The sequence below is a fragment of the Urocitellus parryii genome, chromosome 1 (assembly GCF_045843805.1).
Source record: "Urocitellus parryii isolate mUroPar1 chromosome 1, mUroPar1.hap1, whole genome shotgun sequence".
Lineage (NCBI taxonomy): Eukaryota > Metazoa > Chordata > Mammalia > Rodentia > Sciuridae > Urocitellus > Urocitellus parryii.
The window spans coordinates 156,730,718-156,750,476 of record NC_135531.1 but is presented as its reverse complement, the minus strand read 5'-3'; the positions used below and the strand labels follow the sequence as shown (position 1 = coordinate 156,750,476).

The 19,759-nt window shown below is 46.1% G+C and overlaps 1 protein-coding gene across 1 annotated transcript in view; it reads left to right on the top strand.

Moving 5' to 3' along the window:
- The first annotated feature begins 805 nt into the window (after positions 1-805).
- Slit3 (slit guidance ligand 3) overlaps positions 806-19,759 on the top strand; it is a 562,044-nt gene continuing 543,090 nt past the window's right edge. The window contains exon 1 of the mRNA XM_077797769.1: positions 806-1,020. Within this exon, the coding sequence (XP_077653895.1) occupies positions 824-1,020 (197 nt within the window). The 5' untranslated portion in view covers positions 806-823. The remainder of the gene's footprint in view (positions 1,021-19,759) is intronic.

Genomic DNA, 19,759 nt, shown 5'->3' with positions numbered 1-19,759 from the left:
GACCTTGGGAAATCACTTCTCTGAGCTTTGAATTTTTATTGGTAAAACGAGGGAGCTCAGAAGCCCCCTTTGGAGGCTGTGCTGGGATTTAGTGTCCAGCTCACTGCGAGAACAACAAAAATAACAACAAAAAGAGCTACCAGCCCAGTGGTCCTTGGTTCCTAAGGGGGAATGAGTTTCAATGTTTCTTTCCCGGAGCCGAGCCCCTTTCCTTCCTCGGTTCCTTCCCTCCAGCTCCTCTGCTGCCTCCTCCCTCCTGGCTCTGGGTCGCTCCAGCAAAGTTCCCAACTTAGTCGACATGACGCGCGGCGCAGCCAATGGGAGGCGGAGCTGGCATTTTGGGGGGGCAGGAGGGTGGGCCCCGCGTCTCGGGTGTCTGCCCTGCTCAGTGAATGAAGAGAGCGAACGCCGGCCAGCTGGACTGGCCGCCCCGTACCCCGGCCGCCGCCGCCGCCGCCGCACGCCGGAGCCCAGCCCGGAGCCAACCTCCCCGGGCGCCGTGCCCCACCGCGCTCATCCCAGCTCCCCGACCCAGCGCGCAGCTCGAGCGGCCGGCACGCGGGCCAAAGGACGCCCGGCACCTGGGCACTGGGAGCGATGCGCAGCGGGGCAGCTCTGGCCCCTCCGATGGAGCTGCTGCCGCCGCCGCCCGGCGCGCCCTGCTCCTCCCGCGCCCCGTGCGCCTGAGCGCTGCGCTCGCCCCTCCTCCGCGCCAACTCCACCGCCCGCTCCCAGGCCGCCCGCGCTCCCCGCGCGCCTGCTCGCGCTCCCCGGGTCCTGCCCCACCGAGGCAGCCTCCTTTGGGAGCGGGCCCCTGCGCACCATGGCCCCCGGGCGCTCAGGGGCCGGTGCCGCCGTGCGCGCCCGCCTGGCGCTGGCCCTGGCGCTGGCGAGCGTCCTGAGCTGGCCCCTAGCCGTCGCCTGCCCCACCAAGTGTACCTGCTCCGCCGCCAGCGTGGACTGCCACGGGCTGGGCCTCCGAGCGGTTCCCCGGGGCATCCCCCGCAACGCCGAGCGCCTGTGAGTACCCCGCCCCGCCCCGCACGGGCCACCCACCTGGGTAACATAGAGGGGCCCTTGGGCGCTTGATCCTTCCTTTTCCCCTCTGCCGCGCTGGATGCAAGTCTGTTTTCCCTGACTCCTTAATCAGAGGCCTCGTTCTCTGAGTTGGGGGGCTGTGGCTTGGGGCAGGTGTGGAGAGAGAAGTCTCAAAGCCCCCGCGATGGGCAGAGAGCGATGCATCTCCGGGAGTGAGGGCTCCGAGGCAGGGCCCGCTGACAGCTTGCGAGAAGGACGCTGACACAAGGCGAGGGAAGGAGAGAACATTGCAGTCTGGAGATCTTGGGGTGGTGTAAGGGGTCCCTCGCTAGTTACAGAGCGGGACTAAGGAGAAAGCTTTAGTGATGGGGCGTCAGGACGCGGATTCGTTGGAGAGGGCCCCAAGACTGTGACCGGTTTGGAGACCAAAATGGGCCAGCTGCTCGCTGTCTGCCCTTGCAAGGAAAGTTGAGTGTGTATGAAGGTCTAACTTCTAAGAACCGGACGGATTCAGAGTGGGTGATCGCAAAACCCGCCCTGTTGGAGTGCAGCCTTGGAGATGCCAAGTTGCAGCCCTGGTGAATTTTTTATGGCTAGGTTATAAATGCCTCCCCAAACGGGCCGGAGAATGGAAATGCTGACAGCCCTTTAAATGAGACCGAGCGCTATAATCTTACAAACCGCACTCAGCTTCGGATCCTGGGCTTGGCAGCTAGTGGAGAGGAGCTTGGAGAGGGGGGTGGATTGACCCTCGTTTTAACCCCAATTGTGCAACCAAATATTTACTTTTCATATGTCAACGTTTTGGAAACATTTATCATTTTGATCCTCAGACCAAATTCAAAACTTGGACTCCAGGGTGGGCTCCTCTTAGTCCACATTTGGGGGTGGGGTGGGGAAGGAGGGAGAAATGGGAGGGAGTGGGAGTCGGCCTGGGAACCCAGCTGAGGAGTGGGTGAGGGTTTGCCCTAGAATGGCAGACTCCCTGGATGGATGGCTCTTCCTCCTGTCTCCTCCACGTGTCTTAGGGGTGGGCCATTAAGCTTCCCTCTGGCTCTTGACTGGGCTGGAAGGGACTGGAGATGGGATGAACTGCCACAGAATGTTTATTCCTGTTAGTCACCTCCTATCACCCCACCTCCTTCTCTCTTCCACTTTTTGTGTCACTCTGGGCAGAAACTCAATAGAAATGACTTTCTTGTTCCTAGTGCTTTCCTTTGGTTTGAAATATTATTTTTCAAGTGTAAGGATTGTTCTGTTGGGTTGAAACATACAATCCTAGACGGCTAGAGCTGAGTCTTCGTTAACATTTAGAAAATCAGGCCTGGAAATGTGAAATGACTTGCCCAGGGAAACACAGCAAGTTGATGGCCATAAGAGGGTCAGAATCCAGGTTTATGCACCTTTGTTCAGATATTATAATAGACCACATCAATGAAAAACTCGTTTTAGTGGTATTTTTATGGCATGAGTTAGTGAAGTAATAACTATAGTTCACATTCAGGAGTACTTCTTCTGCCTCCATTTGCATATGTGTATTATGTCCTTGAATCTCTACAACAAACAGTGCTCTTAGTTACACAGGTAGTGCTTATTACTCCATTTTACACTCTAGCCATCTTGTCGGTTATTCCAGGTTGCATAGCTAAAGTATTTTGAGTCCAAGCCTATCTGGCTCCCGAGCCCACAGCCCTTACCAGTCTGCTGACTCCTGGAACCTGGCTCCGCTTAGGCCAAGATTTATCTGCACATACACAGTCCTGGGAGGGTCTAGGCTGGGCTTGCATCTTAGAAGAAGCTGCTGCTGCTGCTTCCATATATCCTAAAAACACTCAGCTCATCCTGACATTCGCTGTCTCGCTTGGGTTCTTGAGACTGCACCTCCCCCGTCTTCACAATCATGTGGCATGTTTGGCAAACTGAGGAAAGTGGGCCCCTCTCCTTCTGGTGTGTAGGAAGTTTTCAGAATCTACAGGCATGGCACCACAGCTAGGGTGCCATCCAGCCACCTCTGCCAGGAGACCCAGGCAGCTCAGAGCAGCCCATCTGCTCCACAACTGGAGAAATAGTGAAGACAGAATCCTGGGCATTCCCAGGGGCCTCCTGCCACAGTTGGTCATTGACAGGCACTGGCAGAAAGTAGGAGCTGCTTGAAGATACCTGCATCTCATCTGGCTCAGTTCTGGTCACTGGTGACACTTTGACTACTGTACAAGGGGGTAGTGGGGCTGCCAAGGCTGGTCTGTTATCTGGTCTTTTTCCTTCTTAGAATTGGGAGGCAGCCTTTAGGATCAAGCTGGATCAAGGTCAGCCCTTCAACAGCCCTTCACTCTCAACCCCATCTCAGTGAGCTCAGACACAGCGTTCCATTCTGCATACACTTGAGGGCTGTTTAATTCTAGCTCTATGCTGAGGACTTCTTCAGAGAGGACTTTCTCATTCATTCTCCCCTTCATTCATTCACCAAACATGTCTTGAGCTTCTACTGCATTCCAGTAACTGTCGGAAACCACTGCATATACAGAAGGAAGCCAGCCCTGCAACTTAAAGAATGTAAGCAAAGGGTGGAGGAAGGAAACTTCCTTAGATGAGCCTTTTAAATTTCTCAGGGCTCATTTTGTCAGGGGTACCAATTTTGCCAGCACAGCCAGTGGATGCTCTGGACCTTCTGAAAATCCAGTGTGCTGATTTCAGATGTTGAAATTGTGCTTTCAAACAAAGAAGAGGCATTTCCTCATTCTCCATTCCTGCTGTCCTGCCTCCCAAAGAGCCTTTTTTGAAGAGGTATGTGTGTGTGGTTGTTTCCCTGGATTCTTTTGACTTTCAGAAACCTTGTGGTATGACATTAGGGAAAACCTGAGTGGGGTGAGTCTCCACTTGGACTTAGCTTACACCTGGCATGGGGCCTGAGTGGTTCCTAGTTCAGCTGGTATTAGAATTGGGGATCTGTGTTCCATAATGTTAGCGTATCACATGGAAAAGGAACTGTGTCTTTATAGACTACTGATGATTTTATTTTTCCTCCTCCATGAGGAGGTGACACCCACAAAAAAGCTAAATAAACAGAGTGGAGAATTCAGTGTCATTTGTTGTCTGTGCAGCAAAGACAGAGGCTCTGAGAGGGGAGGGAGAGTCCATGGCAGTGCCTGAAACAAAACATTTACCACGGAGCACAGAGCAAACAGATGTTGCATTTACCCTTCTGAGTACAAACGGAGCCTACAGATGTAATTCTTCTCCAACCACAATGTCAGCCTGGAAAAAGAGGCCGCACATGAAAATGAGCTCTCACGCAGGGCCTCATCTCCCTATCCTGCCTCTGGGCAGAGGCTCACTTCTCACCCACGGCGAGGTGGTGGCCTCAGCAGTGGAGTCGGGGCAAGAGTGGACATCTTTGGTTTTTCGCTTGGCTCCAGAACATGCTGGAGACTGCTGTATTTAAATAAACATTTCCTGTTTGCGAAGGAGAACGGCGAGAGGCTGAAACGTGAGAATGTGGTAACTTAATTTTCTCCATCACTCCAGATGACGGGGAACTTTGCTGGTGGTTGGGTCCAATAAAAACCGACACCGTGTCATAGGCTTTCCCTCACTTGACCACAGAGGTCCCGAGGTCAAGTGGGAGACTTTCCAAGATGCTCAACAGCCAAGCCCTGTGTTCTGATACTTACAGGCCTCAGGGCCAGCTCAGGGGACCAGGGACAAGCTGGTGAATCATGGAGCCTCTCTGGGTCAACTGTGATGTGGACTTTAGGGAAGCACAGTGTTCCCCTGGATGGCTTACTGAGCAGCACATACACCTGCCTCCAGGGTGCTAGGCAATTTTTGGAAGAGATTGCTGCGCCTCTCTGGGTTCTTTCAATGATTATTCCTTCTATCTTTCCCAAAATACCCCCTTTTATTGATTTCCTATGTCTGCCTTTCATATAATATATAATCCACCAGTGAGCTGTCAGAACCTTCTTCCTCAGTGCCTAGAACAATATCTAGCATTTAGTAAGTTTTCAACAAAAATGTGTTGAATGAAGGGCTTATAAGCCTTGAAAATACAAATATTTTATAGGTTTTAAAGGGGGAGGTGGGCAGTTACAGATTTGCATTTTAATGAATGGCTAAGGGTGACTTACTGGTAACCAATTACCTGAGATAGTAAGGTTATCTAAAATTTGGATTTCATGAACTCAAATCATTGCCTTACTAGCATGACCAAAGAAAGATTCCTACTGAGTGATGCTCTCTGCAGTCTGGTTGCCAGGCATTGCTTAGCAACCTTGCAAAACTCCTACTGTGCACATGCCCATGAAAAAGCACAGGCTATCCTGAACACTTAACCAGGAGACTTTCTAATCAGGGCTTTCTGAGCATCACCCTGTGCTCTCCTCAGGTTCCAATTGCTGCTCTTGTATTAATTGATATGTATTGGTAGGATCATTATTGAGTTTTGCTTTTGCAGATCATCTGGGTTTTCTATTACTGCTTTTTTTTTTTTTTTTTTTTGCATTGCATTGCATTCCATTTCCATTGTTATTTTGTTTGTCTCCAGATCTGTTTGTTGTCACTGAGTTCTCTTCCCCCTCAAAGTGAAAATGAAAGCAGCTCAGGACTGTGGGACCCTTTGCCTGGACTCTAAGAAGGGCCAGCATTCAAAGCCCTGCGTAGGTAGTCTGGGCCTGGTCCCCGGAGGCAGCCTACTTTGGGTTTGAATTCCGGCTCTGTTGGCACAGCTCAGTGTGTTACTGCATTGCTCTGGATTGCAGTCTATTTAATCCCTTAGTGCCTCAGCTCCACACCTGTAATGCAGGGCAGAGCAGCATGTAGGGGTATTGTGGATGTAGCCTGAGGCAATCCAGGCAGAGCACTCTGCATGGTGCCTGCCACACTGTTGGTTTGTCATGGTCGCTGTGATTGTTTATCCAACTCTGAAGCATGTATCAGAAACATTCCTATTTGGAAACATTAAAGGGTATTGTGTATAGGAAACACTCAACCCAGTGCCTGGCACATAAGAGCATGCCACAAACTACTAGTGATAGTGGCCACTGTTGTTATTTCCATTTGTTCCTCTCAGGCCCTGTCCAGCAGGATGGCTTGAGATGTCCACTCTAGAGTTTGCTCCAGACCCTGTGGAGGCAGGTTCCTCATCTGCATGTTGGCTATGCCTGGCACCCTCTTGCCTAGTCTCCTTGTTCTCCCTCTCTCCTCTCAGGCCTGATCTGCAATTAAGCCCAGGTTGGCCTCTGTTCCATAAAAAGGGGATTACGGTTGAAGTGGTTTATATCTTTTCCATGGGTGTGCTGCTTTGTGGTCTATTTAAATAAGGAATGCATTTTATTTACTTATTTTTGGGTGGTGGATTTTCATGGGGAATTTTTGGCCCCAACTTTTTTCTTTCAATGATCATTCCTTCTATCTTTCCCCAAATACCTCCTTTTACTGATTTCCTATGTCTGCCTCCCTTACAGCTTTTACTTGAAACAGCTGTATTTACTAGCATGTTCCACCCTCATTATGAAAGTGGTCTTAACCCTTTTTAGAATTGCTGAAAAGAAAGGAAAACAAGAGATGGGCCCAGTGGCAGCTCCAGAGGCAGCTCTGGACCACCGGTGATCCTGAATGTGTGGATGCGGAGGGTACCCCTGCTGTGTGGCACACCATGCTGATTTCCCAAGACTCTCCCTCACTCAAGGCACCCCATCCTTGGGTTTAATCAGCTCCACCCAGGTGGGGAGCTCATACTAGGAGCCCTGTGCTATGTTCTCCAGACCTGGATAGTGTTTTGTTACTGCTGGACTACTGACAGGCTATAGCATCCCCTGCTCCTGAGGCCTTCAGTGTTGGAGTACCATGTTAGATACAGTGATTCCTGGGAAAAACTGACCAAGAAGTATAATTACAGGTCTTCAATCTCAAGGAGACGGTGGTGGGAAAAGGAATGATCTTTGTGGGTGAAAGTAAACAAGGCTCAAATCCTCATTCTGCTACCTGCAAGTTGGGTGACTTCAGTTTCCTCATTGTAAATGGGAATAATAATAATGGCTCTTTCATAAGATGCTGAATTGGATTAACTCATGTGGACTTCCTGGGGTAGTGGGTATCTACCATAAATTTTCCTTTCATTATCATAATTCTCACGGACTGTACTCCTCCCTCCAGACCATGCTTAGTATAAAGCCTGATTTGGAAAAATATTGATTGCCAGATTCACAAGGGGTCCTCCTGCCCAAGTTCCAACCCTGTAGAGATTGGTTTTCCATCAGCGTAATAACGGGGAAACTGGCCAGTGTCCCTTGCTCAATTATGTCTAGTGATGAAGAACTCGATTCTTCCAACAGCAATTTATTTCATTTATAAAAATAGTCCTTGTAAGAAAATATTCTTGGTGTGGGGGCTGAATTTCTCTCCCATTGATTGTTGCTACACAGAGCAAATATCATCATTTTCCAAATGGTAGGTTTTCAGAATTCCTATTGCTGCTGTTGTGTTTCTCACCACCCACTTACTGGAGTCTTTTCTTTCCTTCCATAAATTACTTCAGCTATTCCGTATGCGTTAGAGTTTTATGGGATAGCCCCTGTCCCCCAGTCCCAGTTCTCTTCCTCGAAACAGGTTCCAGTCTTTTATTGATTGATTGATTGATTTTTAATTTAACTTTTTTCCCCTGTGGTGCTAGGAGTGGAACTCGGGGCCTTGTGCATGCTAGGCAAGCGCTTTTCCACTGAGCTACATTTCCAGCTCTCCAGTCTTCTTTGATTTTGAAAGTTGAGTGTCCATCATCTAAAATTCCCAGAACCAGAGTATTTCTGATTTCAGATGGTTTTCGGATTTGGGAATATTTGCACATAGGTAGTGAAATATCTTGGGAATGGGCCCCAAGTCTAAACACAGAATCTATTCATGTTTCACATACACCTTATACACATAGCCTGAAGGTAATTTTATACAGCATCTTTGTGCATGAAACAAAGTTTTATTGTGTGGAATTTTCCACTTTTGGCATCATGTCCTGCTCAAAATGTTTCAGATTGAGAAGCATTTCAGATTTTGGATTTTCAGATTATGGATGCTCAGGGTGTATTAGTTAGAGGAGACCTTCTTCACCCTGAATGCCTTATTTGACTCCTCTTAGTGCATTCTGAAGTGGCCTTTTCACTCTGAACAGCCGCAGACCTGGGCTGGCTCATTCTGAATAAACCCAATTCCTGCCTCCTCTGCGACTCCCGGTCTTCTCTGCTCTTATCTTACAGTCCCCCTGTACCTGTGCAGTTGACTTTTTGAAGTCTAAGTATAACACTTAGTATTTATCCTAATTAACTCTGGCAAATCATTTCAGGGACATTTCCTATTTTGATTCCTTCTCTAGCAAATGCCCCACTCTTTTCCCTGTCTCCCACTATTTATTTCCTCTGCAATTTTAGTGAACTTGCTCTGTGGGATATTCCTTCAAGTTGCCAGTATAATTAACAGAGTCCTCTCTGTTTATTTTATTTTCCCCCCCAAAGTCTTTCTTGGGTTGGGTATTGGTTTGTCCTGCCCCTTCTGACTGTAGTGGATAGGAATCTTGAGGACTCATTAGCATTTCTTTCCCTGGAGTTCTGTTGTTCATATTTTCTTTGGAGTAATTTCCAATTAATGATCTATTCTGCAGTTTGATGAATTTTCTCTAAACTCTTGGTTTCTCATGGAACATTCTCTAACTGGTTCTCCTGAGAACTCCATTCATGCGGGCCGTATCCAAGGACCTCCTTGCACTAAGCCCAGCTCCTAAAGGTTCCCCTACCTCCCAGCATTGCTATGTTGGGGACCAGGCTTCTAGTACCTGGACCTCTGGGGGACACACTCAAACCATATCCAATCCATAGCAAGGGCTACCCCCTTCTCCAAAAAATAGTTCTGATGGGCCTCTTTGGTATTTTTCCTCTTAAGCATCTTCTCAAGTTTTGGTGGAGATGAGCTTCCTTTCTAGGTAAATGTCCCACTTACTTTCTCTTAGCCATGATCTCTGGCTCCTTCAGTCTGGCGTCAGGTCCTTTTAGAACAGGATGTACATGAAATTCGTCCTGGCAGGAGCAAAGTGTGACTTCACTTGTGGCCTTATCACTGCTTGTGTGGGCTCAGTCTTTTCTCTTGCTTGAAATACCAGACTGGGTTCCTGACCCCAGATTCATTCCCCACTTTGGCAGCAGTGTGTGTTGTGGTTCCTGAAAGTCTGTCAGCATGTCTCACCACCCACCTTGTCTCCCTCCTGAGTTGTTTTGCACACCCCCAGCTCTAGTGGTGGACCTGCTTGCTCTTTGCTCCTCTGTTCTATAGAATGATTACATTCCCCAACCCAGTCCTTCTTCTTAGTATGGAGTTCATGGTCCTCTGTTCATATGAAGGTTTTGACTTGACCATGGATTTGCACATGTGTTCACCTCTTTCCGAACTTGAACAGCTCCTTCTTCCTGCCCTTCTGTCCTGGCTTCTTGCCTTCTCCTGGAACTGATACCAAATATGGACCATTGCCATTGGAGCTCCAGTTCCCGAGACCAGATTTCAGGAGATCTTCATGGCTTGGACCTTCACTAGAGACTAATGATATACAACTACCTCATGGATCTGTTCTAAAAAAAAAACCCTTAGATTTCATCTTCATGGCCATCCAAAGCCTTTGATCATGTTCATAGAGTATGTTGGAGTGCTGCAATATTAGAATCTCTAAGTGATGAATTCCTTAGACATTCTTCTCAGCTCTTTATCCAAACCAAGAATAGAGCAGATTATTCTGTCACAGAAAAGCACAGCAGTAGGATTTCACTGAAGAGCAGTCCTGCTCAGAAATATGTTGCAGAAGTTTCTGACATTCTTTTTTCTCCTCTCCATGTCTGCCTAGTTCTAGAATGCAGGTAGAAAGTGTCCTGCACATGGTTTTTCCATGCAATGTTAGTGAGAGGCCAGTGGGGAGTACAGTTGAGGATGCAGCATTAAATGAATAAAGACACCCAGGCTGAGTGTTGGTGTCCATCATTTTCTAAGTGCAGGACCCATATGTGCCTTACACATCTTCACCACCTCATCAGTGACCTTTGGAATGGGAGGAAGAACACTTATCTCATGGGGTTGATGCAAGGTTGAACTGAAATCAGATATCCCCAAGCATCTCTTAAGTTCAGTGCTATGTGAGTATGTGAAGGAGTCCACCTACATATCTGACCAGAACCACTGAATCCTGTATCTTCAAAATGATCAAGGTATATTTTAGAGTCTTTCATTCATAGATAAGAGAGGAAACTTAGGGATCTTAATAACCTTCCTCAGATCACCCATGTCTTCCAACTCTGGTCTTGGTTAAGTTTTTTCACTTAACCAAGTGCATCTTTTACAAATGCAACTGTAGCCTCTCACCAGCCATGTAGAAATCCAAGCAGGTAGGACACAAAGGACTGTTTACCTCACTAGGTGATTAATAAGTGCAATGGGTGAGATTGTAGGACCAAACAGGGAGTACACGAAGAATGGAGTCATTTCTAGGAACCTCTGGTTGAGTGTCTGCTATGATGAATAAAGCCCACGATGTTCTGGTTATATCTTCATAACCAGAACAGTTCAAAACAACACAAAAATCAGCTAGGACCATCCCTTTTCATCAAATGGCTGCCAAAGCAAGTTACCAGGCTAGGCTCATGGGGAGATTGATGGGTAGGGGAGGTGCTGGGACTGCGAAGGGTGAACCCTGAGCCTTCAGGAATCGCTGGCGAATGCAAGTGGCACTCATCCCTCTTGGTGTGGACAAATATGTAGAAAAAGTCACACATCATAAAAAACAGTACAAGTGGAATTAGAAAAAAACTCATGGGGAAAATATTAATCTGAGAACAATTGTATCCAAGAAAGCTCTCAGGAATGCCTCCGCAGCTTGCTGGCAAACAACGCGCGTTCTGCATTTTATTAGAGTCCTGACTGCGTAGAACACTGACCTTATTTGAGAGGCATTTCATAAACACTGACACAGGGCGCAGCCCTGTTTGAGGCCACAAGGAGACACGGGGCCTCCTTTAGGAAGCCAGCGTGCCCTCCCCTTTTGGGTTACAGCTGAACCTGGAGCTGGACCTTGTTTTCTGGGCCTGCTGATTCCATTAGAGTCCTCTCTTGGATTGAACTAAACAGGAAGGAATTATCCCTGGGGAAACAAGGGAGTGGGCTTTGGGATGAAATTTGTCCTTTGGGCAGTTTTGCCTAAGAGCCTGGTAGGCCAGGGGAAGACTTGGCTCCAAGGCGAGGACTGGAGAACCTTCACATAGCCCAGGGAATTTCTCTTAGGAGATCTCAACTTGTGCCCAGAACCTAACATGTGAGTGTGTCAGATGGTGGTTCTTGGACACCTGGTCCTGGAGGGCGGAAGGCCAGTGGCTTGTAATCACCATGGGAGATGTATTCACTCTATTTTTCCTGCTAAAGCTGGTACTTCCCTCCCCATCTGCTGCCAGCTTATGAGTTCTAAATTGCTGCCATGGAACTGGGTCTGCTCCTTACTGTCTTGTCTCCTTCCCGATTCAAAATATTTCTGGGCCTTTGGGTAGCCCTGGGATCATCTGGTCCACCCCTACCTACTGACCTCAGCCCACCTCCAAGGAGAGATGTCCTGGAGAGGAGCCAGGAGGATCTGCAGCTTTTTGTCTCCCTAGATTTGTTTTCATGAGAAGGTTCCTGGCTTCCATATCAAAATTTGGGCTTTAGTCAAGATCACTCAGGAAGCCTCTATTCATCTGGGAAGCCAGGGAGACAGAAGAAAGACCAAATCTAGTATAGAAAAGAGGTGGTAATGCAGAACCAGGCGGAGAGGCACCAGATGGGTGACTTGGGGGCACAGATCATGTTCTAAGGGCTCTCAGCACCAAAGCTCTAGCTCCTTTAGGGTCCAGAGAAGGAAGATCCCAGATGAGGAACAAAGTGAGAAGCAGTGGGATCCAGGACTGGAGCAGGAATCCAAACAGGAGGCCAGTTGCTTCATGGGAGCCTTTACTGATTCTAGCTCCCTGTTCCACCCCCTCCTAATTACTTCATACCACAAGATGGTAACCAATCTGCTCTGTTTACTTGGTTGAGGCATACATTTTAATACTTTCTGAAACGTTTCCCATAAGCTCCCCCCTGCCGTGTGCCCTCCTTGTACAGTCTAGAAATGCTGCAGAGACCTAACTCTCTGGGTTCTTTCCCGACTCGAGCAGCATGCTGATGGAGTCACAGTCAGCCAGGAAGCTCTCTCTCCTCCCATCTTTAAAACAAGAAACATCTCTTTCCAAGAGGACTGAGCTACGGTTTTCTTTGTGTGTTGCTAACGAACAAAGAGGCCTTCGTTGCAAAACAGCATTTCACAAGCAGAGCAGGGTGATAGCACCTCTTGCCAGATGTGACTGTGTGTAGTTGTGTGGGGGGAAGCAGCTTTGTCAAGAGGAGCGCTGAGGGAGGCAGCTCTGGGAATTTTTAGCAACGGCAGGCAGCGTGGTGGAGTGGAAAGAATGCTTGCCTGGGAATTGGGCGACCTGGCTATGCCTCTGACTCACTGTGTGACCTTGGACAAGTCACTTGACCTCTCAGGGCCTCAGTTTCCTCATATTTAAAAGTGATAATGGAAGTCGACTGGATGATGTCCAAGGACCCTTTCAGCCCTATGCATCTTCGCTTCTGGGGACTGAGGTTTGGGGTTTAGACCTGAGCCAACATCCAGCCAGCCCAAGGGACTTCCTAGAAGAAGAGAGAGGGGCCAGAACAGCTGCTTCAGGGAGTGGCTAGTCCTTGATTAAGGCTCAAATAATTAGCTCAGCTTCACAGTAAGCCTTCTGAAATTAAGAAAGAAAAAGATGTTTAGTTTCAAAAATAGCAGTCAGTGTTTCTTGAAACTGATTGGTGTGGGGTTTGTAGAATTTACACAAAGGCATAATTTTCTTTCCTCTGTAGCACAGTGGAAAGTGTTGGCTTGGGGTTGGCATGGCCTGGAATTGAATGCTCTTGGTAGCCAAGTAACCCAGACATGCTCCTGCACAGTGACCTGTTCCCCGGGTTGTGGGAGGATCAGATGAAGCACTGATGCCAGCCTAGAGGACCATGTCTGGCATGAGATAACCCTTCAGAGCCGTTATTTTACCTTGTGCTACTTACAAATCACCTCAAAATTTAGTATTGGAAAGCAATAAGCATTATGTTGTCCTCAGTGATTCTCTGAGCTGGGGGTGGCTGTTGCTCAGTAGGGCTGGCTTGTCTCTGCTTCATGATAGCTTAAGTTCAGCTCAGGGTCTGGAATGACCAGGGAGACTTGAAGGCTGGATTCTATCATTCACACAGGCTGTTAGCGCAACATGGATGGCATTGAGACTCTGATGGCTGGAAGGCTGAGATGGCTGGAGGTATTGATCAGAGTGCCCCTGCAGGTGACCTGTCTGGGTGGCTTGAGCTTCCTCACAACATGGCACTTCCAAGCAATCTCACTTTTTACTTGGAGGCTCAGGACCTCAAGAAGTGTGCAGTGATGACTCAGGACAATTCACAGTGTGCTCAGCTTTTTATAAATTATCCTTAGAATATAGATTCAAGAGGGGTCCAGCTCTCCAGGAAAAAAAGTCTTTCCATAGCAGCCATTTCATGACTATGTTTTAAAAACTAATTGTCTGTGTTATTTTCTGAACCTTAGAATCTAATTTCTTAACTAGATTGGAAGTTTCTTGAGGGCATGAACTGTGCATTTCTACACAGAAGCTTTGTACAATGCTGGCAGACATAAGATGAAGTCAACACTTTTTTAATAATCAAATTTAGTCTCCCAGGCAACAGGTTTAATGGAAAGACCCCAAACTTTAGCACCAAAGATATCTGGATTCAAAAATCTGAATTAAAAATGTGCCCTTCAATTACTTGTTTTTCTTATCTAAAAAAATACTTCTGGAGACAGTAATATCTAATAAAAGAATTAAGGATAACAGATGCAAAATACTCAACACACAGTTGATGCTTTAACTAAATTTGGGATACTGGAAACCTGTGGAATTGTGGCAAATGCACAGATGCTTAAGTCAGACATATCTGATTTCACATGCCATTGCTTCTGGCATGGCTGTGGATAGGTCCCCTCATTTCTTTGAGTTTTGGGATCTTCAACTGTAAAATGGGTATCAGAGTAAGTACCTCTCAGGGTTGCTGTGAACATGAGGAATATGTCATGTAAGTCTTCTAGCTCAGAACTTGACTTGTCAGAGGAACTTACTACCTATAAATTGAATAGTGACAATTAATTGTTGTTCTTTAGTTTGTATTTTGATTTGTCCATGGATTTATACATTGAAAAATTATTTCTGTAATGCTAATAACTTACAGTGATCCCATTGCTCAGGACCCTGAATGATGGGATCTGTAGATGCCCAGATCTGGAAGATCCCTTGTGGGGTAGAGAATAGCGTCTTGTGAAGGAAGGTGACTTCCAGGCAAGCCCAGGACAGTTCTGTATTTTAACACACCTGCATTTTGACTCTTGGCTCCAGAATGCCCCTGGCTTCTGCCAGTATTACTTACCCACTTTGGTCAGAGATGCACGTGTCTCTTTACTGAACATGTAAAGTTCCTGTTCCTTACTACTGCCTCATGAGGGAAAGTGTGGCAGCTCTCATTTTGGTTTTGTTTTTTATGGTGACTTTATTTATTTATTGGCATTATTTCCTTGCCTCACATCTGGCAAAATGTACCAGCTTGTCTGTTTGATGATAAGTCAGGACACTGGGTTTAACTTTTCTAGGTAGTCCCTGGGACTTATGCCACCTGTGTTGAGAGGCATTGTCTGGGAACACCTCCATTTCTTTCATAAAATTGTCCAAGAGCCCCAATCTAAGTTTCCTTTATTTTCTTGAATCTAGAAATCTGATAAAAGATTTTGACTTCATCCTTAGAAAAATGGCTTTGAGGACATTATGGCCACTTCCCCAGGTGGTGTATTTCCACTGAGTGACCTTGTCTGTCTCAGTGATTCTGATTGCATGGGCTTCTGGGGTTTTGTGAGTACTACTTGGGGATCATCAGGTACCTGTGAAACTGCTTTGAGTCTTCCATTTAGTAAGTTCCTCCATCTCCTCCCTATAGAAGAAGTATGCTATCTGGGATGGATTCTTTTCTTCTCTCTTCCTAGCAGCCGTCCTTCCTAGGTGATGGGAATGCCACCTTCTGTGTCCGTAGGATACATTCCCCAGGGTCTGTGAGCAAAGGTCTCACTCCTTCCTAGTTAAGAGGAAAATGAACCTTCTAAAGGCACCCAGCTGGAGAATGGGAAACCTGCCATTAGAATGGAAGCATCCCATTGACCTGATGTGGGAGCTAATGACCCATGTCATGTCAACGGGATGCTTCCATTCTAAGCTGGAATCTTGACCAGCAGAACAAAGGAAGGGGACACAGAGGCTTTCCATTTCACCTGTGCACTTTCACGAGTACCAGACCAGGCTGCCTTCCTGTTTCCCAGACCCATTCTAAAGGTTCCCATTAAGTCAAAAGTCTCTGACAGTCATCATGATAATTCCTTTTTAAAAAAAAAAAAAATATATATATATATATATATATATATTGGTTATAGATAGACATCCAGTATCTTTATTTTTATGTGGTGCTGAAGATTGAACCCGGTTCCTCACACATGTAGGGCAATCGCTTTACCATCAAGCTACAGCCCCAAGATTATTCCTTTTGACTCAGGTTCACAAACTTGTAACTAAATAACTATGTGAGAAAGCAATGGAGAGAAGGTGGCACAATGAGAGAGATTATGCATGGTATTGGGGAAAGCAGACCTGGTGTTGAGTTGCAGGTTTGTCATTGTCCAGCTGGGTGCCCTTAGGAGGTTTATTTTCCCTTAGGAGGTCAACATCGTAAGAATATTGAGTCCTGAAACTCTGGTTCCCAGACTTACCTGCACATTGGAATCACCTGGGGAGAAATAAAATCACCGATGCCTAGGTCTTGTCCCCAGAGAGGCTGATGTAACAATTCTGGGGTGCTTTTTTGACATTGGGATTTTATAAAGCTCACAGGTATTTCTGATGTGTGCATTGTTCGAGAAAATTAACCTAAAGAAATTCTCCAAATTCTAGGGAGGAATAAATGAGATATTTGAAATAGCCAAATGTAAGGATTGATAAATGTCACTCTTTTTTTTTTCCTTTCTTAAGGTAAACAACAATCATTTGCTTTTGCTGCTAGCACAATTTTCTTTGTTCTGAGTAGTCATAGCAATGCATGAAAACCACAGTGCAATACAACCTCGCTTATTTATCCTATTTGAGGTGAAGGCCGATCACAAATGTAGCTGGAATTATAGAACATACAAAAATGTGATTACTTTCACATCCATGGAATAACTAGGGCGAGTTCAACAATGCCTGTTGAGAACATTCTATGGAGTAACTGCTGTAATGGATAGACAAAATTGATTTATAATTACCATGGCAACAGCAAAATGGAAGGACGACTTCCCAAGGGACAAGGACCAGGACCCAGGAAGATTCTCTCCCACATCTGCCCTGAAGCTTGTTTAGTGACCATGGCTCCAGCAGTTTATCTCACAAGTTCATGGTTTCCCGAGATCCCATTGTCTAATCTGTGCACCCTTAATGGTTTCTTTAAGGAAGTACATTGATGTGGCAGTTGTTAAGACAATCATGAAAAGATACTGTAGGAGGTGGAATGAAAGCAGATCCTTGAGCCTCAGAGAGGAGAGAACTAAGACACTGGTTCTCCCGCCTGTGGCTTCTCCCACATGCTATGAAGCCTAACCAGACCTCCATTTCCATAAATTTCTCCCATGAGAGGACGCAAGGGGACGCCTCCATCTAGCCTGGGGCTTCTCTGCCTCAGTGCCGTAGACATTTTTGGTGGGATTTGTTGTTGTTGGGAGGTGTCCTTTTTATAAGTTATTTAGCAACATCTCTAACCTCTACCCAGTAGATTCCAATAGCACCCCTACTTTGTAACCACTCTTAGTGTTAGTGTTAGGGTTTCCAGACGTTGCCATATCTCCCCTGGGGACAAAATCACCTTCAGTTGAAAACCACTCTCTGCCTGAATCTCAGTGAGGTATGTTGACATTAATAGAGCAGCACAACTTTGTGTGTACACAGTGGTTAATCTCTGTGGTGCCCTCAGAGATTTTCATAGATGTCCACAAACCTGACAGCTATTGATAATCCTTACACTCATTGTTAGAGCTGTGGTTTCTGAATTATAGAGAAGTTGATGGTAATAATAATAATGACAACCACAGCTACCATTTATTGAGTGTTTATTATGTGTTATGCACACAGCTAAGTGCTTTATATATTATATTGTCTCAGTTAATATTTACATTGACAGAGTTTGGAAATCAGGGGTCAGTTGGCCAAATCCAGCCCCTTGGAGTGTTGTGCTTGGCTCAAATGGCATAGGCTCACATAATTTTTTTTAAATGTTAATTTCATGCCAATATTTTAAGATCGGGTGAATACATATGTAGATCTATTTCTAGCTTTTTTTTTTTTTTTAAGTTGGAAAGTCTGGCTATCCGCGGTCTGCTTGGCTCCATGGCAGTAATTGACTGGATTTTATGTGAGGCATGGCTCATTTTACCACAGTCCCCCCTACTCCCTATGGTACCTCCAACTCTAGACTAAGTTGGCTGCCATTTGACACCATGATGTTTTTCTTTGTTCAGACCAACTTTACTCCTTTATAGCCTCTGTCTCCTCTAAGCTATTGTATCTGTGGCTTTGGCCTTACAACACGCTGTAGAATATGTACTGTTCTCATTTTAAAGATGAGAAAACTGAGGCTTAAGAAAAGGAAAACCCAGGCCAAACACAGCAAATGATGGGCAGAGTTGGGAGTGGAACCCAGCTTCCTACCTTGACCCCCACCTGCCTGGCGGCAGAGTCACTGCTGGTAGAGGTCATCTTTCTGTATCAGGAAATGCTCTAGATGGATCCCCAGCATCCTAAGGTTTCCTTGGAGAATCATATCACAGTGTCCCTTTTGCTCACCAGGAAACCCACATGTCACCAGGATGGGAAGAGTATCTTCTGAGCGTAGCTCCCCACGCCACATTTTCTGTGTCTGTGCTGCTTTGGGCTGCATCCAAGGGCTGCTCACACACTCCCACATAGCTGAGGGGCCAGCTGGTGTGTGTGCTTCTGCCTGAGATGAGTCCGCTTGCCTGTGGGGAGGATGTGATTGCTTTAGGAAATTAAGTGGGAGTGATTAATTAGGAAATGTACTGAGGACTCTGGAAAGAAATAGCAGAAATGAAAAAAAAAAATTGGAACCCTAAATACAGAATGCTTTCGGCCACATGGCTGAAGAGACTGCTTCATGGGACAGAAAACATTTGATCCTGGTATTTCTGATGCTGCTGCCTTGGTCGGCATCCTCTGGCATGATGAAGCTACAAGGACCCATAGGCCCGCCAACCCAGCCTCTTTTATTGAAAGATAAACAAAGACCCACGGAGACCTCCAGGAGGGGCTGGACAGGCTACAAGGAACAGTAGGAGTTAGGACTGAGAAAGAGCGGAGGGTCATTTCTTGATGGGTCGCTAGATGCATATTCCTGGGCGGATCTCTGAGTCTCAGGTTTCTTCCTGTGGAAGGAAGGTAGCATTGGCTGTTGCCAAGGATTGCTGGAAGGAATTGATGAACAAAAGCAGGCCTGATGACTGTTAATAAGGAATACTCACCAGTCACTCCTCTAGAACCTCATTGGTATTTTCTTAATTCTTACAACCATCCCAGGAGGATGGTACTATTATTAGCTAATTTTACAGATGAGGAATAAAGGCACTGAGAGACTACATTATTAATTCAAAGTGGCAGAGCCACTTTGTCCATGCAGTTTGACTCAAGTATCCGTGTTCCCAACCTCGAAGCATTCTGCCTCTTACTCATGTTACATAATTTATAGATAACATTATATAATTGATGCATAAAATATGGCACTTATGTGTGTTTCAATTTGTATGTAATTTATTCACTATGAGGTAATTTATATAATGTGTTATATTAGGTTGAGCCCTAAGGAATTAGTATTTTTGTCACTAGAACAGGTTGAGCAGTAGTGATTTTCATGGAGTTCATCATAGTGTAGGTTGGGCAACCCAATCTGAAAATCTAAACTCAGAATGTTTCAAAATCTAAAACATTTTGAGCACTGATATGATGCCCCAAGTGGAAAATTCCACACCAAACCTCATGCCAAGGTCACAGTCTAAATACAGGTGCACTAGAAGTCTCATATAAAATTATCTTCAGGCTATGTATATAAGGTACACATGAAACATACATGAATTTTGTGTTTGGACTTGGGTCACATCCCTAAGGTACCTCATATTGCAACATCTGAAAAAGTTATGAAAGTCTATATATTTTGGGTCCCAAACATTTTGCATAAGGAATACTCAACCTGTGCATAATACATGAACCACAGAAATTTCTCTTTCTCTTGCCCTTTGTGCGCGTGTGTGTGCGTGTGTATGTGTATATATACATATATAAAATATTGAGCACATTTCTAATTCTGAGCCTCAATTTTCTCCTCCATCAACTAGGGCCCAATGTACGTGCTGCCATGCCACACCAAGGAGATAGCTTGTGGAAAAGGAATCTGGCAAAGGGTTCAGGAAATAGGCTGTCTTACTCATTCACAGCCACTCTACCCCACACACCTGCAGAGGCCTGCTGTGTGA